At 37.9% G+C, this 22,545-nt stretch overlaps 1 protein-coding gene across 2 annotated transcripts in view; it reads left to right on the top strand.

Moving 5' to 3' along the window:
* Nucleotides 1-19,328, top strand: part of zgc:162331 (uncharacterized protein LOC793007 homolog) — a 192,376-nt gene extending 173,048 nt beyond the window's left edge. The window contains exons 2-5 of one of the 2 annotated variants that reach the window (XM_062066659.1): nucleotides 4,747-4,938; nucleotides 4,997-5,141; nucleotides 13,252-13,443; nucleotides 18,399-19,328. In XM_062066659.1, coding sequence (XP_061922643.1) covers nucleotides 4,747-4,938; nucleotides 4,997-5,141; nucleotides 13,252-13,443; nucleotides 18,399-18,696 — 827 coding nt within the window. In that variant the 3' untranslated portion in view covers nucleotides 18,697-19,328. Of the gene's footprint in view, nucleotides 1-4,746; nucleotides 5,142-13,251; nucleotides 13,444-18,398 lie in introns of both variants that reach the window. The other variant, XM_062066658.1, reaches the window with a different exon arrangement.
* The last annotated feature ends 3,217 nt before the right edge of the window (nucleotides 19,329-22,545 follow it).

The following is a 22,545-nucleotide window of genomic DNA, read 5'->3' as shown; positions in this document are numbered from 1 at the left end:
GGTAGTCCGGGGAGAGACTTTACTCTGGGAGACATTAAAGGTGGTAGTCCGGGGAGAGACTTTACTCTGGGAGACATTAAAGGTGGTAGTCCGGGGAGAGATTATTTCTTATTCAGCAAGACAAAACAAATTGAGAAGACAAAAACAGGAACAGCTCATGGAAAGTATAACAGAATTGGACAGACAACTATCAGTATCTCCATACCCTGATCTGGTTAAAGATAGACAAAATCTGCAAATGAACTATAATTTATTGTCAACACAAGGAACTGAAAAATGACTCTTACGATCGCGTGGCTTCCTGTACGAGCACGGTGAGAAGGCAGGGCGCCATCTATCACGCCAAATTAAAAGCTAGTCAGCATCTCGGCAAATTGGACAAATCAGAACCCTCACAGATGAACTTACATTCCTTCAGTCATTAATGACACCTTCAAATCATTCTACTCTGAACTATATACTTCCCAATGCGCTGCTGATAAAACAATCATGTTGAGTTTCCTGGATAACTTGACATTTCCATCCATAACTACTACTCAAGAGAGCGCTTTGGATCAACCTTTAGCAATCCAGGAAGTTGTAGATTCAATTAAACTAATGCAGAGCGGCAAGGCCCCTGGCCCAGATGGCTATCCTATAGAGTTTTATCAAAACTTCTCAGATAAACTGACTCCTCTCCTTTTAAATATGTACAATACTCTCTGGACCGGGGTACCTTGCCTCCAACTCTCACCGAAGCGTCAATAACTTTATTACTAAAACCGGGCAAAGTTGATTCTGACTGTAGTTCTTACCGTCCCATCTCTCTCTTAAACGCTGATTATAAGATTTTAGCTAAAGCACTGGCCCTTCGCCTTGAATCAATTTTACCAAACATCATATCACCTGATCAAACTGGGTTTATGAAAAACCGGCACTCTTTTTCCAACATTCGTAGCCTTCTTAACATTATTTTTTCTCCAGAATCCGAGGAGACGCCAGAAGTGGTGGTCTCTTTGGATGCAGAGAAAGCCTTCGACAGTGTGGAGTGGGGATATTTATTGGAGGTCTTAAAGAGGTTTAACATTGGGTCTAATTATATATCTTGGATAGCACTTCTATACTCTTCTCCTAGGGCTGCCGTAAGCACAAATGGGATGTTATCCCAATTTTTCACACTTGGCAGAGGTACACGGCAGGGGTGCCCTCTAAGCCCATTGTTATTTCTTACTGCAATCCAACCCTTGTCCATTGCTCTTAAATCGGCCGGTATCAGTAAAGGAATCCATAGATGCTGTGTAGAACACACACATTCTCTATACGCGGATGATTTACTATTGTTTATATCTGATCCAATCTCTACCATTCCAAAGATTATTGATTTGCTAAACAATTTTGGATCATTCTCTGGCTATAAATTGAATTTGGCTAAGAGTGAATGCTTCCCTGTGAATAATTTGGCCCTGATGGATATTTCCCTTTTAAGATGTCCAGGAACAGCTTCAAGTACTTAGGTGTACATATTTGTCGCAAGCTACCAGCTCTCTACAAGGATCATTTTCCACCTCTAATCGACAAACTTCAATTAGATTTGGATAGGTGGAAAGATTTACACATAACTATTGCTGGCAGGGTAAACTGCGTCAAAATGAATGTGCTTCATTCGATTTTTGTATCTGTTTCAATGTTTGCCTATCTTTTTACCCAATTCCTTTTTTTGCATAATAAACAAACTAATGTCATCCTTTATATGGAAAGGCAAGACTCCCAGGATTAGAAGAGAGTTCCTGCAAAGGCATAGGTCCGTAGGTGGTTTATCACTCCCTAATCTAAAATACTACTATTGGGCAGCTAACATACACAAAGTGACTCTCTGGATCCAAGAACCTGAATTAATCTGGTGCAAGTCTGAAGCTAGTTCCTGTTCTACCTCTCTCTTGGATCTGCTTACATCAAAATTACCTTATCGACCATCCCAATTTACTTGTAGTCCAATCGTCATTTCTACCCTTAGAATCTGGTCTCAATTTAGAAATACTTTCAGCCTGCAGGGCTTATCCAACCACAGCCCCATTCATAATAACCACCTCTTCCTCCCTCCTAGCACAGATGTAGTGTGGAAGCAGTCAAGCCTTAGCAGACTAAAGGATTTATATATTGGTGATGTCTTCGCTAGTTTCAGTGAACTGTGTAAAAAATTTGACCTACCAAAATCTCACCTATTTCGATACTTTCAGGTTCATAATTTTGTTAAATCAAATAGTCTCTCTTTCCCTAATACTCCACCTAATTCAGTTGTGTGTATGGGGTATGTGTTGGGTTGCTGTTCTTGGAAGTGGGTGGGAAAAAAGGGGAAAATGTGATTACTGTTCTATTGTATATTGTAATATCTGTCAAATTCAATAACAACATTTATTCAAAAAAAAAAACAATGACAACACACAAGAATGACAACACACAAGAATGACAACACACAGCAGCACACTTATTGACAACGTATTGTGTAACATTGTAGATCAGACTGGAACTGGAGGCTTGTTAGTGAGTGACGTCACTGATCATTTACCATGTACAATATTAACTGCTGTTCATGATGTACAATATTAACTGCTGTTCATGATGTACAATATTAACTGCTGTTCATGATGTACAATATTAACTGCTGTTCATGATGTACAATATTAACTGCTGTTCATGGTGTACAATATTAACTGCTGTTCATGATGTACAATATTAACTGCTGTTCATGATGTACAATATTAACTGCTGTTCATGATGTACAATATTAACTGCTGTTCATGATGTACAATATTAACTGCTGTTCATGATGTACAATATTAACTGCTGTTCATGATGTACAATATTAACTGCTGTTCATGGTGTACAATATTAACTGCTGTTCATGATGTACAATATTAACTGCTGTTCATGATGTACAATATTAACTGCTGTTCATGGTGTACAATATTAACTGCTGTTCATGATGTACAATAATAACTGCTGTTCATGGTGTACAATATTAACTGCTGTTCATGATGTACAATATTAACTGCTGTTCATGATGTACAATATTAACTGCTGTTCATGATGTACAATATTAACTGCTGTTCATGATGTACAATATTAACTGCTGTTCATGATGTACAATATTAACTGCTGTTCATGATGTACAATATTAACTGCTGTTCATGATGTACAATATTAACTGCTGTTCATGATGTACAATATTAACTGCTGTTCATGGTGTACAATATTAACTGCTGTTCATGATGTACAATATTAACTGCTGTTCATGATGTACAATATTAACTGCTGTTCATGATGTACAATATTAACTGCTGTTCATGGTGTACAATATTAACTGCTGTTCATGATGTACAATATTAACTGCTGTTCATGATGTACAATATTAACTGCTGTTCATGATGTACAATATTAACTGCTGTTCATGATGTACAATATTAACTGCTGTTCATGGTGTACAATATTAACTGCTGTTCATGGTGTACAATATTAACTGCTGTTCATGGTGTACAATATTAACTGCTGTTCATGATGTACAATATTAACTGCTGTTCATGATGTACAATATTAACTGCTGTTCATGATGTACAATATTAACTGCTGTTCATGATGTACAATATTAACTGCTGTTCATGATGTACAATATTAACTGCTGTTCATGATGTACAATATTAACTGCTGTTCATGATGTACAATATTAACTGCTGTTCATGATGTACAATATTAACTGCTGTTCATGATGTACAATATTAACTGCTGTTCATGGTGTACAATATTAACTGCTGTTCATGATGTACAATATTAACTGCTGTTCATGATGTACAATATTAACTGCTGTTCATGATGTACAATATTAACTGCTGTTCATGGTGTACAATATTAACTGCTGTTCATGATGTACAATATTAACTGCTGTTCATGATGTACAATATTAACTGCTGTTCATGATGTACAATATTAACTGCTGTTCATGGTGTACAATATTAACTGCTGTTCATGATGTACAATATTAACTGCTGTTCATGATGTACAATATTAACTGCTGTTCATGATGTACAATATTAACTGCTGTTCATGATGTACAATATTAACTGCTGTTCATGGTGTACAATATTAACTGCTGTTCATGATGTACAATATTAACTGCTGTTCATGATGTACAATATTAACTGCTGTTCATGGTGTACAATATTAACTGCTGTTCATGGTGTACAATATTAACTGCTGTTCATGGTGTACAATATTAACTGCTGTTCATGGTGTACAATATTAACTGCTGTTCATGATGTACAATATTAACTGCTGTTCATGGTGTACAATATTAACTGCTGTTCATGATGTACAATATTAACTGCTGTTCATGATGTACAATATTAACTGCTGTTCATGGTGTACAATATTAACTGCTGTTCATGGTGTACAATATTAACTGCTGTTCATGATGTACAATATTAACTGCTGTTCATGGTGTACAATATTAACTGCTGTTCATGATGTACAATATTAACTGCTGTTCATGATGTACAATATTAACTGCTGTTCATGGTGTACAATATTAACTGCTGTTCATGATGTACAATATTAACTGCTGTTCATGATGTACAATATTAACTGCTGTTCATGATGTACAATATTAACTGCTGTTCATGATGTACAATATTAACTGCTGTTCATGATGTACAATATTAACTGCTGTGTGTTGTGGCTCCAGTTTGTAGTTGATGGTGTTCATTTTGCCTGCAGGCGTGTCTTGTGTGGCCCTCCTGCCACCACGTGGAGGTTCCTTCTACGTGGAAAGCGGCACAGGCATGTCTGTGGGCAGCTCTCTGGTCTTCTGGTGCCGTGAGGGCTTCCAGCTGCTGGGCAGTCATAAGATCCACTGCCTCGTCCGCAACGGGAACGCCCGCTGGAGCGACTACCTGCCCGAGTGCCAAGGTGAGCTGCGTGTCGCGCCACCACCTTGGTTGCCTCACCACTTCTTCTCCCACCCCAGCCATCCCCAGGCTGGAGGACCGTGGATTGAGAGTCGCAGTGTTGGCGTCGGTGGTGAGCGCCATCGTCATCCTGGCCATGTCGCTCTCCTTCCTGGTGTGCTGCCTGCAGGAACGCTGCAGCAACACCAAAGATGTCGTCAGCAGGTAAGAGGAGGCCTTTTTCTAACTAAACACCTGCAATAAAAGTAGTCAGAAGGTAAGAGGAGGCCTTTTTCTAACTAAACACCTGCAATAAAAGTAGTCAGAAGGTAAGAGGACGCCTTTTTCTAACTAAACACCTGCAATAAAAGTAGTCAGCAGGTAAGAGGAGGCCTTTTTCTAACTAAACACCTGCAATAAAAGTAGTCAGCAGGTAAGAGGAGGCCTTTTTCTAACTAAACACCTGCAATAAAAGTAGTCAGAAGGTAAGAGGAGGCCTTTTTCTAACTAAACACCTGCAATAAAAGTAGTCAGCAGGTAAGAGGAGGCCTTTTTCTAACTAAACACCTGCAATAAAAGTAGTCAGAAGGTAAGAGGAGGCCTTTTTCTAACTAAACACCTGCAATAAAAGTAGTCAGAAGGTAAGAGGACGCCTTTTTCTAACTAAACACCTGCAATAAAAGTAGTCAGCAGGTAAGAGGAGGCCTTTTTCTAACTAAACACCTGCAATAAAAGTAGTCAGCAGGTAAGAGGAGGCCTTTTTCTAACTAAACACCTGCAATAAAAGTAGTCAGCAGGTAAGAGGAGGCCTTTTTCTAACTAAACACCTGCAATAAAAGTAGTCAGCAGGTAAGAGGAGGCCTTTTTCTAACTAAACACCTGCAATAAAAGTAGTCAGCAGGTAAGAGGAGGCCTTTTTCTAACTAAACACCTGCAATAAAAGTAGTCAGCAGGTAAGAGGAGGCCTTTTTCTAACTAAACACCTGCAATAAAAGTAGTCAGCAGGTAAGAGGAGGCCTTTTTCTAACTAAACACCTGCAATAAAAGTAATCAGCAGGTAAGAGGAGGCCTTTTTCTAACTAAACACCTGCAATAAAAGTAGTCAGAAGGTAAGAGGAGGCCTTTTTCTAACTAAACACCTGCAATAAAAGTAGTCAGAAGGTAAGAGGAGGCCTTTTTCTAACTAAACACCTGCAATAAAAGTAGTCAGCAGGTAAGAGGAGGCCTTTTTCTAACTAAACACCTGCAATAAAAGTAGTCAGCAGGTAAGAGGAGGCCTTTTTCTAACTAAACACCTGCAATAAAAGACATAAATTACTTACTTCACATCAAATATTCCACTTTTGAACATGTTTGGGGAAATATTGTATATTTTAGTACGACTTGTCATTACTAAAAAAATCAATAATAATAAGGTCAATGTTATGAATTATGGGTTTTATTGGGGGAAATATTGTATATTTTGTGTGTTTGCAATAAAAACAAAGTTTTTTTGACATCAAACAAACAAAACAATGCAAAAATAATAAAAACAGAAGTTGGTGGAGTTGATGTAGACTTTTAAAAGTGAAAAATGTGTGACTTATTTTCAACATTTTATAAGTGGGACCCTTTTGGAGCCACAATCATTGTAGTAGCATTTTGTCTAAAAAAAAAAAAGTAAATTATAATACAAACCCCGTTTCCATATGAGTTGGGAAATGGTGTTAGATGTAAATATAAACAGAATACAATGATTTGCAAATCCTTTTCAAGCCATATTCAGTTGAATATGCTACAAAGACAACATATTTCATGTTCAAACTCATTAACTTTTTCTTTTTTGTAAATCATGAACTTTATAATTTGATGGCAGCAACACGTGACAAAGAAGTTGTGAAAGGTGGCAATAAATACTGATAAAGTTGAGGAATGCTCATCAAACACTTATTTGGAACATCCCACAGGTGAACAGGCTAATTGGGAACAGGTGGGTGCCATGATTGGCTATAAAAGTAGATTCCATGAAATGCTCAGTCATTCACAAACAAGGATGGGGCGAGGGTCACCACTTTGTCAACAAATGCCTGAGCAAATTGTTGAACAGTTTAAGAACAACCTTTCTCAAGCAGCTATTGCAAGGAATTTAGGGATTTCTGTAATATCATCAAAGGGTTGAGAGAATGTGGAGAAATCACTGCAGGTAAGCAGCTAAGCCCGTGACCTTCCATCCCTCAGGCTGTACTGCATCAACAAGCTACATCAGTGTGTAAAGGATATCACCACATGGGCTCAGGAACACTTCAGAAACCCACTGTCAGTTACTACAGTTGGTCGCTACATCTGTAAGTGCAAGTTAAAACTCTCCTATGCAAGGCCAAAATCGTTTATCAACAACACCCAGAAACGCCGTCGGCTTCGCTGGGCCTGAGCTCATCTAAGATGGACTGATACAAAGTGGAAAAGTGTTCTGTGGTCTGACGAGTCCACATTTCAAATTGTTTTTGGAAACTGTGGACGTCGTGTCCTCCGGACCAAAGAGGAAAAGAACCATCCGGATTGTTCTAGGGTGAAAGTGTAAAAGGCAGCATGTGTGATGGTATGGGGGTGTATTAGTGGTCAAGACATGTTCTAGGGTGAAAGTGTAAAAGGCAGCATGTGTGATGGTATGGGGGTGTATTAGTGATCAAGACATGGGTAACTTACACATCTGTGAAGGCACCATTAATGCTGAAAGGTACATACAGCTTTTGGAGCAACATATGTTGCCATCCAAGCAACGATATCATGGACGCCCCTGCTTATTTCAGCAAGACAATGCCAAGCCACGTGTTACATCAACGTGGCTTCATAGTAAAAGAGTGTGGGTACTAGACTGGCCTGCCTGTAGTCCAGACATTGAAAATGTGTGGCGTCTAAAATATGAGAAGTGAGACTGTTGAACAACTTAAGCTGTACATCAAGCAAGAATGGGAAAGAATTCCACTTCAAAAATGTGTCTCCTCACTTCCCAAACCAAAACTGAGTGTTGTTCAAAGGAAAGGCCATGTAACACAGTGGTGAACATGCCCTTTCCCAACTACTTTGGGGTGGTATAGCTCGGTTGGTAGAGCGGCCGTGCCAGCAACTTGAGGGTTCCAGGTTCGATCCCCGCTACCGCCATCCTAGTCATTGCCGTTGTGTCCTTGGGCAAGACACTTGACCCACCTGCCCCCAGTGCCACCCACACTGCTTTAAATGTAACTTAGATAATGGCTTTCACAATGTAAAGCGCTTTGAGTCACTTGACAAAAAGCGCTATATAAATGTAATTCACTTCACTTCACTACTTTGTCACGTGTTGCAGCCATGATATTATAAGTTAATTATTATTTGCAAAAAAAAAATCAAGTTTATGAGTTTGAACATGAAATATGTTGTCTTTGTAGCATATTCAACTGAATATGGCTTGAAAAGGATTTGCAAATCATTGTATTCTGTTTATATTTACATCTAACACCATTTCCCAACTCATATGGAAACGGGGTTTGTAATCAAATCAATGTTATGAATAAATGACATATTCAAGGCTCCAATTACTTCACATCAAATATTTCACCTTTAAACGTTTTTTGGGGGAAATATTGTATATTTTGTGTGTTTACAATAAAAAATGAAGTTGTCTTTGACAAAAAGGACATCAAAAAAAGGATCTGGGGCCGGGGTGTCAAGGTCAGGGGTCACATGGAGGAACATCTATTCCCAAGTGGTCAAATCATGGCACCGTAAAGACAACGTCACATAACTTCAAAGTAAAGACAACGTCACATAACTTCAAAGTAAAGACAACTTCACATAACTTCAAAGTAAAGACAACGTCACATAACTTCAAAGTAAAGACAACGTCACATAACTTCAAAGTAAAGACAACTTCACATAACTTCAAAGTAAAGACAACTTCACATAACTTCAAAGTAAAGACAACTTCACATAACTTCAAAGTAAAGACAACTTCACATAACTTCAAAGTAAAGACAACGTCACATAACTTCAAAGTAAAGACAACTTCACATAACTTCAAAGTAAAGACAACTTCACATAACTTCAAAGTAAAGACAACTTCACATAACTTCAAAGTAAAGACAACGTCACATAACTTCAAAGTAAAGACAACTTCACATAACTTCAAAGTAAAGACAACTTCACATAACTTCAAAGTAAAGACAACGTCACATAACTTCAAAGTAAAGACAACTTCACATAACTTCAAAGTAAAGACAACTTCACATAACTTCAAAGTAAAGACAACTTCACATAACTTCAAAGTAAAGACAACTTCACATAACTTCAAAGTAAAGACAACGTCACATAACTTCAAAGTAAAGACAACTTCACATAACTTCAAAGTAAAGACAACGTCACATAACTTCAAAGTAAAGACAACGTCACATAACTTCAAAGTAAAGACAACTTCACATAACTTCAAAGTAAAGACAACGTCACATAACTTCAAAGTAAAGACAACGTCACATAACTTCAAAGTAAAGACAACTTCACATAACTTCAAAGTAAAGACAACGTCACATAACTTCAAAGTAAAGACAACTTCACATAACTTCAAAGTAAAGACAACGTCACATAACTTCAAAGTAAAGACAACTTCACATAACTTCAAAGTAAAGACAACGTCACATAACTTCAAAGTAAAGACAACTTCACATAACTTCAAAGTAAAGACAACTTCACATAACTTCAAAGTAAAGACAACTTCACATAACTTCAAAGTAAAGACAACGTCACATAACTTCAAAGTAAAGACAACGTCACATAACTTCAAAGTAAAGACAACTTCACATAACTTCAAAGTAAAGACAACGTCACATAACTTCAAAGTAAAGACAACTTCACATAACTTCAAAGTAAAGACAACTTCACATAACTTCAAAGTAAAGACAACGTCACATAACTTCAAAGTAAAGACAACTTCACATAACTTCAAAGTAAAGACAACTTCACATAACTTCAAAGTAAAGACAACTTCACATTGTTTTCTTTTAAACTACAACAAGCAGATTGTGAAAATGGACAAACAATCTTCTTGAATTGTGAGAGAACAACATGGGTGCAGTTTCATCAAGTTCACTTTGTTTCTACCAAGCAATAAAGTTGAAGTCACAGCCCATCTGGGATTGAACCAAAGTCTTCTGCTATGAATCCTGCACTAACTCAACAAACGCAGGTAGAATCTATTCAAGAGCTCCACTTTTTTCTTTGTTGACATTGTGGGGCGATCAGGGTGCCAGAGGACACAAAATGGCAGCTTATTTGGGGGAGGAGCCACTGTGCACCTCTTGCTTGCCTGACAGAATTGTTATTGCCACATCCAGTGGACACAATTGGAACAGCAGTTTCTGAAATGTCAAAATACATTTTTCTACTGAGCTAACTCATGTGGTCCAGCAGCCCTGGTCTAGACCCTTTAGGAAAAACTCTTTGTATTTTTAACACTTTCAGGAGTGGGACCCTTTTGGATCCCCAAGACTTTTACTGTTTTTTTTATAAACTATCAATGCTAAAAAAAAACAATTTTAAAAGGACTCCGAAAGGGACAAGCGGTAGATAATGGATGGATGGATTAAAATCAATGTTTTTATGAATTATTGACCTATTTAAGGTTTCAAATATTCCACTGAGAACATTTTTGGGGTTACAAATATGACATATTTTATGTTTTTACATAAAAATATGAATTTTCTTTGACAAGAAGGGCATAAAACACCAAGAAAAACATGACAAAATGATGAAATTGTACAAGTCAATATAAAGATTTAAGCATTAAAAGTAAAAAAGAAAAGAAATGTATGACTTATTTTGAACTATTTTACGAGTGGGGCCTTTTTGGATGCCCGATCATTTCAGTGGGAAGTTTTAAACTTTCATTGATCCAAATGTAATAATGTTGTTATGAATTATTCATCAATTACTTCACATCAGATCTTCCATTTTGGGGGGAAAATATTGCATATTTTGTGTTTTTGCCTTTTAAAACAGAGTATAAAACATTTTATATCAAGCTAGAGATTTTAACATTGAAAGTAAAAAAATAAAATAAACGCCAGACTTATTGTTGAGCCTTTTATGATTGACACCTTTTTGTTTCCCAAGCATTTTAGTGGCATTTTCACCTCCAATATTTCCTTTTTGAATTAGTTTTTGTGGGAAAATATTGCACATTTTGTGTTTTCAACATTAAAAAAATCAGGGTTTTGGAAAAAAAAAAAAAAAAAAAGAAGAAATAAAACATAATAATAATATCAAAAGATAGAAATGAAGTTGATTTCAAGATTGAAAGGCGACCTGAAAGCCACGACTAGCGAGCACGCAGTCTGACAGTTGATACATCAATGATGACATCGCAACACATGCCAATATGGCCGCCTTCACTTAGAAAGTCACATGTTACATTTCCCGCCACACTTCCACTTGAAAACGTCTATGTATGATGACGTATGTATGATGACGTATGTATGATGACTTATGTATGATGACGTATGTATGATGACGTATGTATGATGACTTATGTATGATGACGTATGCATGATGACGTATGTATGATGGCGTACGTATGATGACGTATGTGTGATGACGTATGTATGATGGCGTACGTATGATGACGTATGTATGATGGCGTACGTATGATGACGTGTGTGTGATGACGTGTGTATGATGACGTATGTATGATGACGTATGTATGATGACGTATGTATGATGACGTATGTATGATGACGTATGTATGATGACGTATGTATGATGACGTATGTATGATGACGTGTGTATGATGACGTGTGTGTGATGACGTATGTATGATGACGTGTGTATGATGACGTGTGTGTGATGACGTGTGTATGATGACGTATGTATGATGACTTATGTATATATCACAAAACAGATTAACTCGCTGGAATATAAAGACAATGTATATATATATATATATATATAAATATATATATATATATATATATATACAGCCCGGCCCCCGGCCAAATTATTTTAACCCGATGCGGCCCCCGAGTCAAAAAGTTTGGGGACCCCTGATTTAAGCATTACATAAAAAAAAGTTAACATATAACTTATTTTGAACATTTTTATGACTGAGAGCCTAAAGAAAATGTATGCTATTGAAAATGGCCCCGCATGCTCTCATGTGTGGCCCCGCTGGTCTGTGTGTGGCCCCCGCATACTTTCATGTGTGGCCCCGCTGGTCAGTGTGTGGCCCCTGCATGCTTTCATGTGTGGCCCCCGCATGCTTTCATGTGTGGCCCCGCTGGTCAGTGTGTGGCCCCTGCATGCTTTCATGTGTGGCCCCCGCATGCTTTCATGTGTGGCCCCGCTGGTCAGTGTGTGGCCCCTGCATGCTTTCATGTGTGGCCCCCGCATGCTTTCATGTGTGGCCCCGCTGGTCAGTGTGTGGCCCCCGCATGCTTTCATGTGTGGCCCCCGCATGCTTTCATGTGTGGCCCCGCTGGTCAGTGTGTGGCCCCTGCATGCTTTCATGTGTGGCCCCCGCATGCTTTCATGTGTGGCCCCGCTGGTCAGTGTGTCGCCCCCGCATGCTTTCATGTGTGGCCCTGCTGGTCAGTGTGTGGCCCGCTGGTCAGTGTGTGGCCCCCGCATGCTTTCATGTGTGGCCCCGCTGGTCAGTGTGTGGCCCCCGCATGCTTTCATGTGTGGCCCCCGCATGCTTTCATGTGTGGCCCCGCTGGTCAGTGTGTGGCCCCTGCATGCTTTCATGTGTGGCCCCCGCATGCTTTCATGTGTGGCCCCGCTGGTCAGTGTGTGGCCCCTGCATGCTTTCATGTGTGGCCCCCGCATGCTTTCATGTGTGGCCCCGCTGGTCAGTGTGTGGCCCCCGCATGCTTTCATGTGTGGCCCCCGCATGCTTTCATGTGTGGCCCCCGCATGCTTTCATGTGTGGCCCCGCTGGTCAGTGTGTGGCCCCGCTGGTCAGTGTGTGGCCCCCGCATGCTTTCATGTGTGGCCCCGCTGGTCAGTGTGTGGCCCCCGCATGCTTTCATGTGTGGCCCTGCTGGTCAGTGTGTGGCCCCGCTGGTCAGTGTGTGGCCCCGCTGGTCAGTGTGTGGCCCCCGCATGCTTTCATGTGTGGCCCTGCTGGTCAGTGTGTGGCCCCGCTGGTCAGTGTGTGGCCCCCGCATGCTTTCATGTGTGGCCCCGCTGGTCAGTGTGTGGCCCCCGCATGCTTTCATGTGTGGCCCCCGCATGCTTTCATGTGTGGCCCCCGCATGCTTTCATGTGTGGCCCCGCTGGAGAAGGCAAGTGTGCTACTAAGAGGTTTGTTTGTTTGTTTGTTTGTTTGCAGGCGCAGAGAAAAGTCTTCAGCCCGTCACAAGCAGCCATCATCAATCAATCAATCATGGCTGGAAAGAGAAGAAGACGAGTGGGAGAACTTCCCCCCTCCCAACATCTTCCCTCTGTCTCAGAGGATGGCAGCAGACAGCGCCCTCTACCTGCCTGGAGGCCTCGGGGGATTGGACAACAGAGGATATCACAGGTATTATTCATTGTAATAATGCACCACCTGATTCAATTATTAATAATAATAATAAGAATGCTGTGCAACACCTGATTCAATTATTGATAACAATGATCATAATGATAACATATATAATTGTGTACCACCTGATTTAATTATTAATAATAATAATAACAAATATAATTGTGCACCACCGGATTAAATTATCAATAATAATGATAACAAATATAATGCTGTGCACCACCCGATTAAATTAATAAAAATAATAACAAATGCTTTGTACGACCTAATTAAATTATTACTAATAATGATCATAATGATAACAAATATAATGCTGTGTACCACCTGATTAAAATTGTAATAACAATAATACAAAATATAATTGTGCACCACCTGATTAAATTATTAATAATAATAATAACAAATATAACGCTGCGCACCACCTGATTAATTTAATAATAATAATAATAATAATAACAAATATAATGCTGTGTATGACCTGATGAAATTATTAATAATAAAGATCATAATGACAACAAATATAATTGTGTACCACCTGATTAAATTATAATTAATAATAATAACAACAAATATAATGCTGTGCACCACCTGATTAAATTATCAATAATCATAATAACAAATATAATGCTGTGCCCCACCTGATTAAATTATCAATAACCATAATAACAAATATAATGCTGTGCACCACCTGATTAAATTATCAATAATCATAATAACAAATATAATGCTGTGCACGAACTGATTAAATTATCAATAATCATAATAACAAATATAATGCTTTGCCCCACCTGATTAAATTATCAATAATCATAATAACAAATATAATGCTGTGCACGAACTGATTAAATTAGCAATAACCATAATAACAAATATAATGCTGTGCACGAACTGATAAAATGATCAATAATCATAATAACAAATATAATGTTGTGCACGAACTGATTAAATTATTAATAATAATAATGCGATGAGGTGGCGACTTGTCCAGGGTGTACGCCGCCTTCCGCCCGATTGTAGCTGAGATAGGCTCTAGCGCCCCCCGCGACCCCAAAAGGGAATAAGCGGTAGAAAATGGATGGATGGATAATAATAATAACAAATATAATGCTGTGCACGACCAGATTAAATTATTAATAATAATATTAACAAATATAATGCTGTGTACAACTTGACTAAGTTAATAATAATAATAATAATAATAATACTGTGTATGACCTGATTAAGGTAATATTAATGATGATAAAAATAATAATAATAATAATAATAATAATAACAAATATAATTCTGTGTACTGTACGACTTAAGTTAACAATAATAATAATAATGCTGAGTATGATCTGATTATGCTAAAAATAATAACAAATGGAATGATGTGTACAACCTGATTAAATTATTAATAATAATGATAACAAAATATAATGATGTGTACAACCTGATTAAATTATTAATAATAATGATAACAAATATAATGATGTGTACGACCTGATTAAATTATTAATAAAAATGATAACAAATATAAAGCTGTGTGCGACCTGATTGAATAATTAATAATAATAGTAAAAATGTTGTGTACGACCTGATTCACTTATTAATGATAATTATGCTGTGTTTGACAATAACAATATTAATAATGATAATAATAATAATGCTTTGTACAACCTGATTAAGTTAATAATGATAATAATAATACTACTAATAATAATAATAATAATTATGATGTGTACAACCTTAAGTTAATCCTCATAATAATAATAATAATGATAATGCTGTGTACGACCTGATTCACTTAATATTAATGATACTTATGCTGCGTTTGACAATAATAATACTAATGATGATAATAATAATAATAATACTCTGTACAACCTGATTAAGTTAATAATGATAATAATAATAATGATGATGTGTATAACCTGATTAAGTTAATCCTCATAATAATAATAATAATAATGATAATGTTGTATACGACCTGATTCACTTAATATTAATGATACTTATGCTGTGTTTGACAATAATAATACTAATGATGATGATAATAATAATAATAATAATAATACTCTGTACAACCTGATTAAGTTAATAATGATAATAATAATAATGATGATGTGTATAACCTGATTAAGTTAATCCTCATAATAATAATAATAATAATGATGATAATGTTGTGTACGACCTGATTCACTTAATATTAATGATACTTATGCTGTGTTTGACAATAATAATACTAATGATGATGATAATAATAATAATAATACTCTGTACAACCTGATTAAGTTAATAATGATATTAATAATAATGATGATGTGTATAACCTGATTAAGTTAATCCTCAGAATAATAATAATAATACTATGTATGACCTGATTAAGTTAATAATACTAATGATAATAATAATAATAACATTATTAATCATTTGTACTACCTGATTAAGTTTATATGATTAATAATAATAATAATAATGCTGTGTTTGACCTGATTAAGATTATACAGTATGATTAATAATAATAATAATGCTGTGTTTGACCTGATTAAGATTATACAGTATGATTAATAATAATACTAATGATGTGTTTGACCTGATTAAGTTTATATGATTAATAATAATAATAATAATGCGGTGTTTGACCTAATTAAGATAATAGGATTAATAATAATAATAATGTGTTTGACCTGATTAAGATTATGTGATTAATAATAATAATAATAATAATAATAATAACGTGTTTGACCTGATTCAAATTATATGATTATTAATAATAATAATGTGTTTGACATGACTAAGATTATATGAATAATAATAAAGATTATATGAATAATAATAATAATTACTAATACTAATAATTAGTTTGACCTGAATAAGATTGTATGCATAATAATAATAATATTTAATAATAATATTTAGTTTGACCTGATTAAGATTGTATGAATAATAATAATAATAATTAGTTTGACCTGATTAAGATTGTATGAATAATAATAATAATAATGTGTTTGATCTGATTAAGATTGTATGACTAATAATAATAATATTAATGTTGTTTGATCTGATTAAGTTTATATCCATCCATCCATTTTCTACCGCTTATTCCCTTTTGGGGTCGCGGGGGGTGCTGGCGCCTATCTCAGCTACAATCGGGCGGAAGGCGGGGTACACCCTGGACAAGTGGCCACCTCATCGTTGTTTGATCTGATTAAGTTTATATGATTAATAATAATAATAATAATAATAGTGTGTTTGACCTGATTAAGTGTATATGATTATTAATAATAATAACAATGTTTTTGACCTGATTAAGATTATAAGATTAATAATAATAATACTAATGATGTGTTTGACCTGATTATGTGTATATGAATAATATTAATAACAATAATATTAATATTAGTATTTATACTAATATTAATGTTAATATTAATAATAATGTGTTTGACCTGATTAAGTGTATATGATTAATAATACTAATGACGTGTCAAACCTGATGAAGTGTATGATTAATAATAATAATAATAATAATGTTTGACCTGACAATGTGTATATGATTAATAATAAAAATAATAATACTAATAATAATATTAATGATAATAATAATATTAATGTGTTTGACCTGATTAAGTGTATATGTAAGAAAGGGATAGTAGTTCTTTTAGAGTTGGGACACGATGGACAGATTCCGGCCAGAGAATCCTTTAATCATCTTTATTGCTGAAAGGTAGATGTAAATGTGTGTGTGTGTGTGTGTGTGTGTGTGTGTGTGTGTGTGTGTGTGTGTGTGTGTGTGTGTGTGTGTGTGTGTGTGTGTGTGTGTGTGTGTGTGTGTGTGTGTGTGTGTGTGTGTGTGTGTGGTCTAAACAAATAGAGAAAATAGGAAAAATGACAATCCAATCATATAATAAATAATAATAATAATAATAAATATACGCATTAATAGGCAGTAATATACATGTATATGCATACATAATATAAAGGTGTGCATAACAACAACATATATTAACTATGCATGAACTTAAACAAGTAAACTCAAACTCAAACTCAAACAAGTTTCTAAGCTTCAGAGCCATAAATGGCAATTAGGTGGTCTCTGTCGCCATCTAGAGGCCAAACTACGCCATCGCAGTTGCAATGACGTTGAATAACCTACGCGTGAACGCCGTCAACGAGACTAATGATCTCGCAATTGAGCCAAAAACATCTGAACTTGATGCAGAAAACATTTGCAGAAGTAGCAAAGCACGACAAATGCTGTAACAATATGTGACGAAACTTATATTTAGTCGTCAACGCACACAAGCTGCCCGCCACCATTCATCCAAACCGGATATCCTGACAATTTAGGGGAAATGACGTCACAGATTGACCTATCAACTTAAAGGCACAGGAACATTACAGAACTGGTTAACGGCACACAATAGGCTTTCGTACAGTATATGATTAATAATAATAATAATAATAACGTGTTTGACCTGGTTAAGATTATATGATTAATAATAATAATAATAATAATAATATGTTTGACCTGATTAAGTGTATATAATTAATAATAATAATAATAATAATGTGTTTGACCTGATTAAGTGTATATGATTAATAATAATAATAATAATAATAATAATGTTTGACCTGATTAAGTGTATATAATAATAATAATAATAATAATGTGTTTGACCTGATTAAGATTATATGATTAATAATAATAATAATATGTTTGACCTGATTAAGTGTATATAATTAATAATAATAATAATAATGTGTTTGACCTGATTAAGATTATATGATTAATAATAATAATAATATGTTTGACCTGATTAAGTGTATATGATTAATAATAATAATAATGTGTTTGACTTGATGAAGTGTACATAATTAATAATAATAATGTGTTTGACTTGATGAATGTTGTTTGTCACATGGTGCGACTGTCTGTCCATTCACACACGCGTCCAAACACCTTTCAGGAGCCAAGAGAGTCTTCTAAAGGCGCCCCCACCGGGGGTCTACCGCTCCGAGTCACAGCTCTACCCGCACGTGGTCCTGCAGCGGGGCCTGCCTCCGACAGCACCCTCTGCCCCGCTCTACCTGCACCTTCCCACGCCAGCACACCCTCAGCCTCACAGCATGGGGGGGTACCCCGTGCCCATGTACCCCCCCTACCCCAACACCTGTGTGCCCGCCTTCCACCACCACCAGCAGCAGCACGTCCCGGCGCCCACCTACCCCGACACCGCACCCACACCCCTGCAGCCCTGGCACTGAGCTGGACTCAGACCGCGGGGAAGATGGACGCTTGTTGTCGGGGTTAAAGGTTGGAGGTTTTGTGACCGCGGGGAAGATGGACGCTTGTTGTCGGGGTTAAAGGTTGGAGGTTTTGTGACCGCGGGGAAGATGGACGCTTGTTGTCGGGGTTAAAGGTTGGAGGTTTTGTGACCGCGGGGAAGATGGACGCTTGTTGTCGGGGTTAAAGGTTGGAGGTTTTGTGACCGCGGGGAAGATGGACGCTTGTTGTCGGGGTTAAAGGTTGGAGGTTTTGTGACCGCGGGGAAGATGGACGCTTGTTGTCGGGGTTAAATGAGTGTTTGGTCCAACTGCAGGAGTGTCCACACTCTTTTCACACTGATACATTTTGGACGCTCAAAACAATCCAATGTCAGTCCACTCAAATTATTGTTTCCCTTTCACGTTTGTTGGTGGAAGGTCTTAGTGACATGTTTCAACTTGACTTCTACACTGTCAATAAAAACTAGTTGTTAAATAGCTGCAACATCAAACTAAATGAAGAGGATTCCTGCAGACCAAGAAGTAGTACTACTAAAGTACTACATTTATCATAGGTAGAAAACATCTACAAACCCCGTTTCCATATGAGTTGGGAAATGGTGTTAGATGTAAATATAAACGGAATACAATGATTTGCAAATCATTTTCAAGCCATATTCAGTTGAATATGCTACAAAGACAACATATTTCATGTTCAAACTCATAAACTTTTTTTTTTTTTTGCAAATAATCATTAACTTAGAATTTCATGGCTGCAACACGTGACAAAGTAGTGCCAAATGTTGCTCCAAAAGCTGTATGTACCTTTCAGCATTAATGGTGCCTTCACAGATGTGTAAGTTACCCATGTCTTGACCACTAATACACCCCCATACCATCACACATGCTGCCTTTTACACTTTCACCCTAGAACATGTCTTGACCACTAATACACCCCCATACCATCACACATGCTGCCTACTACACTTTCACCCTAGAACATGTCTTGACCACTAATACACCCCCATACCATCACACATGCTGCCTTTTACACTTTCACCCTAGAACATGTCTTGACCACTAATACACCCCCATACCATCACACATGCTGCCTTTTACACTTCCACCCTAGAACATGTCTTGACCACTAATACACCCCCATACCATCACACATGCTGCCTTTTACACTTTGCGCCTACAACAATCCGGATGGTTCTTTTCCTCTTTGGTTCGGAGGACACCACGTCTACAGTTTCCAAAAACAATTTGAAATGTGGACTCGTCAGACCACAGAACACTTTTCCACTTTGCATGAGTCCATCTTAGATGATCTCGGGCCCAGAGAAGCCGACGGCGTTTCTGGGTGTTGTTGATAAACAGTTTTGGCCTTGCATAGGAGAGTTTTAACTTGCACTTACAGATGTAGCGACCAACTGTAGTTACTGACAGTGGGTTTCTGAAGTGTTCCTGAGCCCATGTGGTGATATCCTTTACACACTGATGTGGCTTGTTGATGCAGTACAGCCTGAGGGATGGAAGGTCACAGGCTTAGCTGCTTACGTGCAGTGATTTCTCCACATTCTCTCAACCCTTTGATGATATTACGGAGCGTAGATGGTGAAATCCCTCAATTCCTTGCAATAGCTGCTTGAGAAAGGTTGTTCTTAAACTGTTCAACAATTTGCTCAGGCATTTGTTGACAAAGTGGTGACCCTCGCCCCATCCTTTCTTGTGAAAGACTGAGCATTTTTCGGGAAGCTGTTTTTATACCCAATCATGGCACCCACCTGTTCCCAATTAGCCTGTTCACCTGTGGGATGTTCCAAATAAGTGTTTGATGAGCATTCCTCAACTTTATCAGTATTTATTGCCACCTTTCCCAACTTCTTTGTCACGTGTTGCTGCCATCACATTCTAATGTAACCCAGGTGACAAAACCCCATTAAATATCCTTTCTATTTATTTATTTATTCGTCGTCTAAGCTGTCCTTGCGTGCGTCATTACGTCACGCGGTCACGTGACCTAACGCAGCTGTCAGAATAGCATAAACCCCGGAAGTGGGCTGCTAGTGCTACCGGTGAGAGCGAGAGGGACACGCTGTGTGAGGTTGCTGCAGGTTTGTGACTCGCTTTTACGCTTTTAATGATTAACTAAGCCTTCTAAACTGACATGTAATAATGTGGAACTGTAGGAGCCGACTACCGGAGCCGTGGGTCGTCCCGCGGGAGTGTTTGACTGGGATTTATCTGCGGAATTGGTGAGTTGCATTTATGTAGCTTTACGTAGCCTAGCCGCTGCATTCGTTTTGAATGTAGCTGTTAGCATCTACTTATATGCCGGCTTCTCTGAATATAGTAACACATTGAATGGAATGTTATCACTGTTAAACAATTATCTGATTGTCCTTGGGTTGTTTTACTTGCTGATGGTTATCAGTGCTATGCATCCAAGGCACTTTATGAAGCAGTCCAGTTAACCACTGTGTCTGCTAGCACTTTATGAAGCAGTCCAGTTAACCACTGTGTCTGCTAGCACTTTATGAAGCAGTCCAGTCAACCACTGTGTCTGCTAGCACTTTATGAAGCAGTCCAGTTAACCACTGTGTCTGCTAGCACTTTATGAAGCAGTCCAGTTAGCCACTGTGTCTGCTAGCACTTTATGAAGCAGTCCAGTTAACCACTGTGTCTGCTAGCACTTTATGAAGCAGTCCAGTTAGCCACTGTGTCTGCTAGCACTTTATGAAGCAGTCCAGTTAACCACTGTGTCTGCTAGCACTTTATGAAGCAGTCCAGTTAGCCACTGTGTCTGCTAGCACTTTATGAAGCAGTCCAGTTAGCCACTGTGTCTGCTAGCACTTTATGAAGCAGTCCAGTTAACCACTGTGTCTGCTAGCACTTTATGAAGCAGTCCAGTTAGCCACTGTGTCTGCTAGCACTTTATGAAGCAGTCCAGTTAGCCACTGTGTCTGCTAGCACTTTATGAAGCAGTCCAGTTAACCACTGTGTCTGCTAGCACTTTATGAAGCAGTCCAGTTAACCACTGTGTCTGCTAGCACTTTATGAAGCAGTCCAGTTAACCACTGTGTCTGCTAGCACTTTATGAAGCAGTCCAGTTAGCCACTGTGTCTGCTAGCACTTTATGAAGCAGTCCAGTTAACCACTGTGTCTGCTAGCACTTTATGAAGCAGTCCAGTTAACCACTGTGTCTGCTAGCACTTTATGAGGCAGTCCAGTTAACCACTGTGTCTGCTAGCACTTTATGAAGCAGTCCAGTTAGCCACTGTGTCTGCTAGCACTTTATGAAGCAGTCCAGTTAGCCACTGTGTCTGCTAGCACTTTATGAAGCAGTCCAGTTAACCACTGTGTCTGCTAGCACTTTATGAAGCAGTCCAGTTAACCACTGTGTCTGCTAGCACTTTATGAGGCAGTCCAGTTAACCACTGTGTCTGCTAGCACTTTATGAAGCAGTCCAGTCAACCACTGTGTCTGCTAGCACTTTATGAAGCAGTCCAGTTAACCACTGTGTCTGCTAGCACTTTATGAAGCAGTCCAGTTAACCACTGTGTCTGCTAGCACTTTATGAAGCAGTCCAGTTAGCCACTGTGTCTGCTAGCACTTTATGAAGCAGTCCAGTTAACCACTGTGTCTGCTAGCACTTTATGAAGCAGTCCAGTTAACCACTGTGTCTGCTAGCACTTTATGAAGCAGTCCAGTTAGCCACTGTGTCTGCTAGCACTTTATGAAGCAGTCCAGTTAACCACTGTGTCTGCTAGCACTTTATGAAGCAGTCCAGTCAACCACTGTGTCTGCTAGCACTTTATGAAGCAGTCCAGTTAGCCACTGTGTCTG

This window comes from Entelurus aequoreus, linkage group LG12 (genome assembly GCF_033978785.1).
Source record: "Entelurus aequoreus isolate RoL-2023_Sb linkage group LG12, RoL_Eaeq_v1.1, whole genome shotgun sequence".
NCBI lineage: Eukaryota > Metazoa > Chordata > Actinopteri > Syngnathiformes > Syngnathidae > Entelurus > Entelurus aequoreus.
The sequence above is the reverse complement of the archived record's forward strand: the minus strand, read 5'-3'. Positions and strand labels throughout refer to the sequence as shown.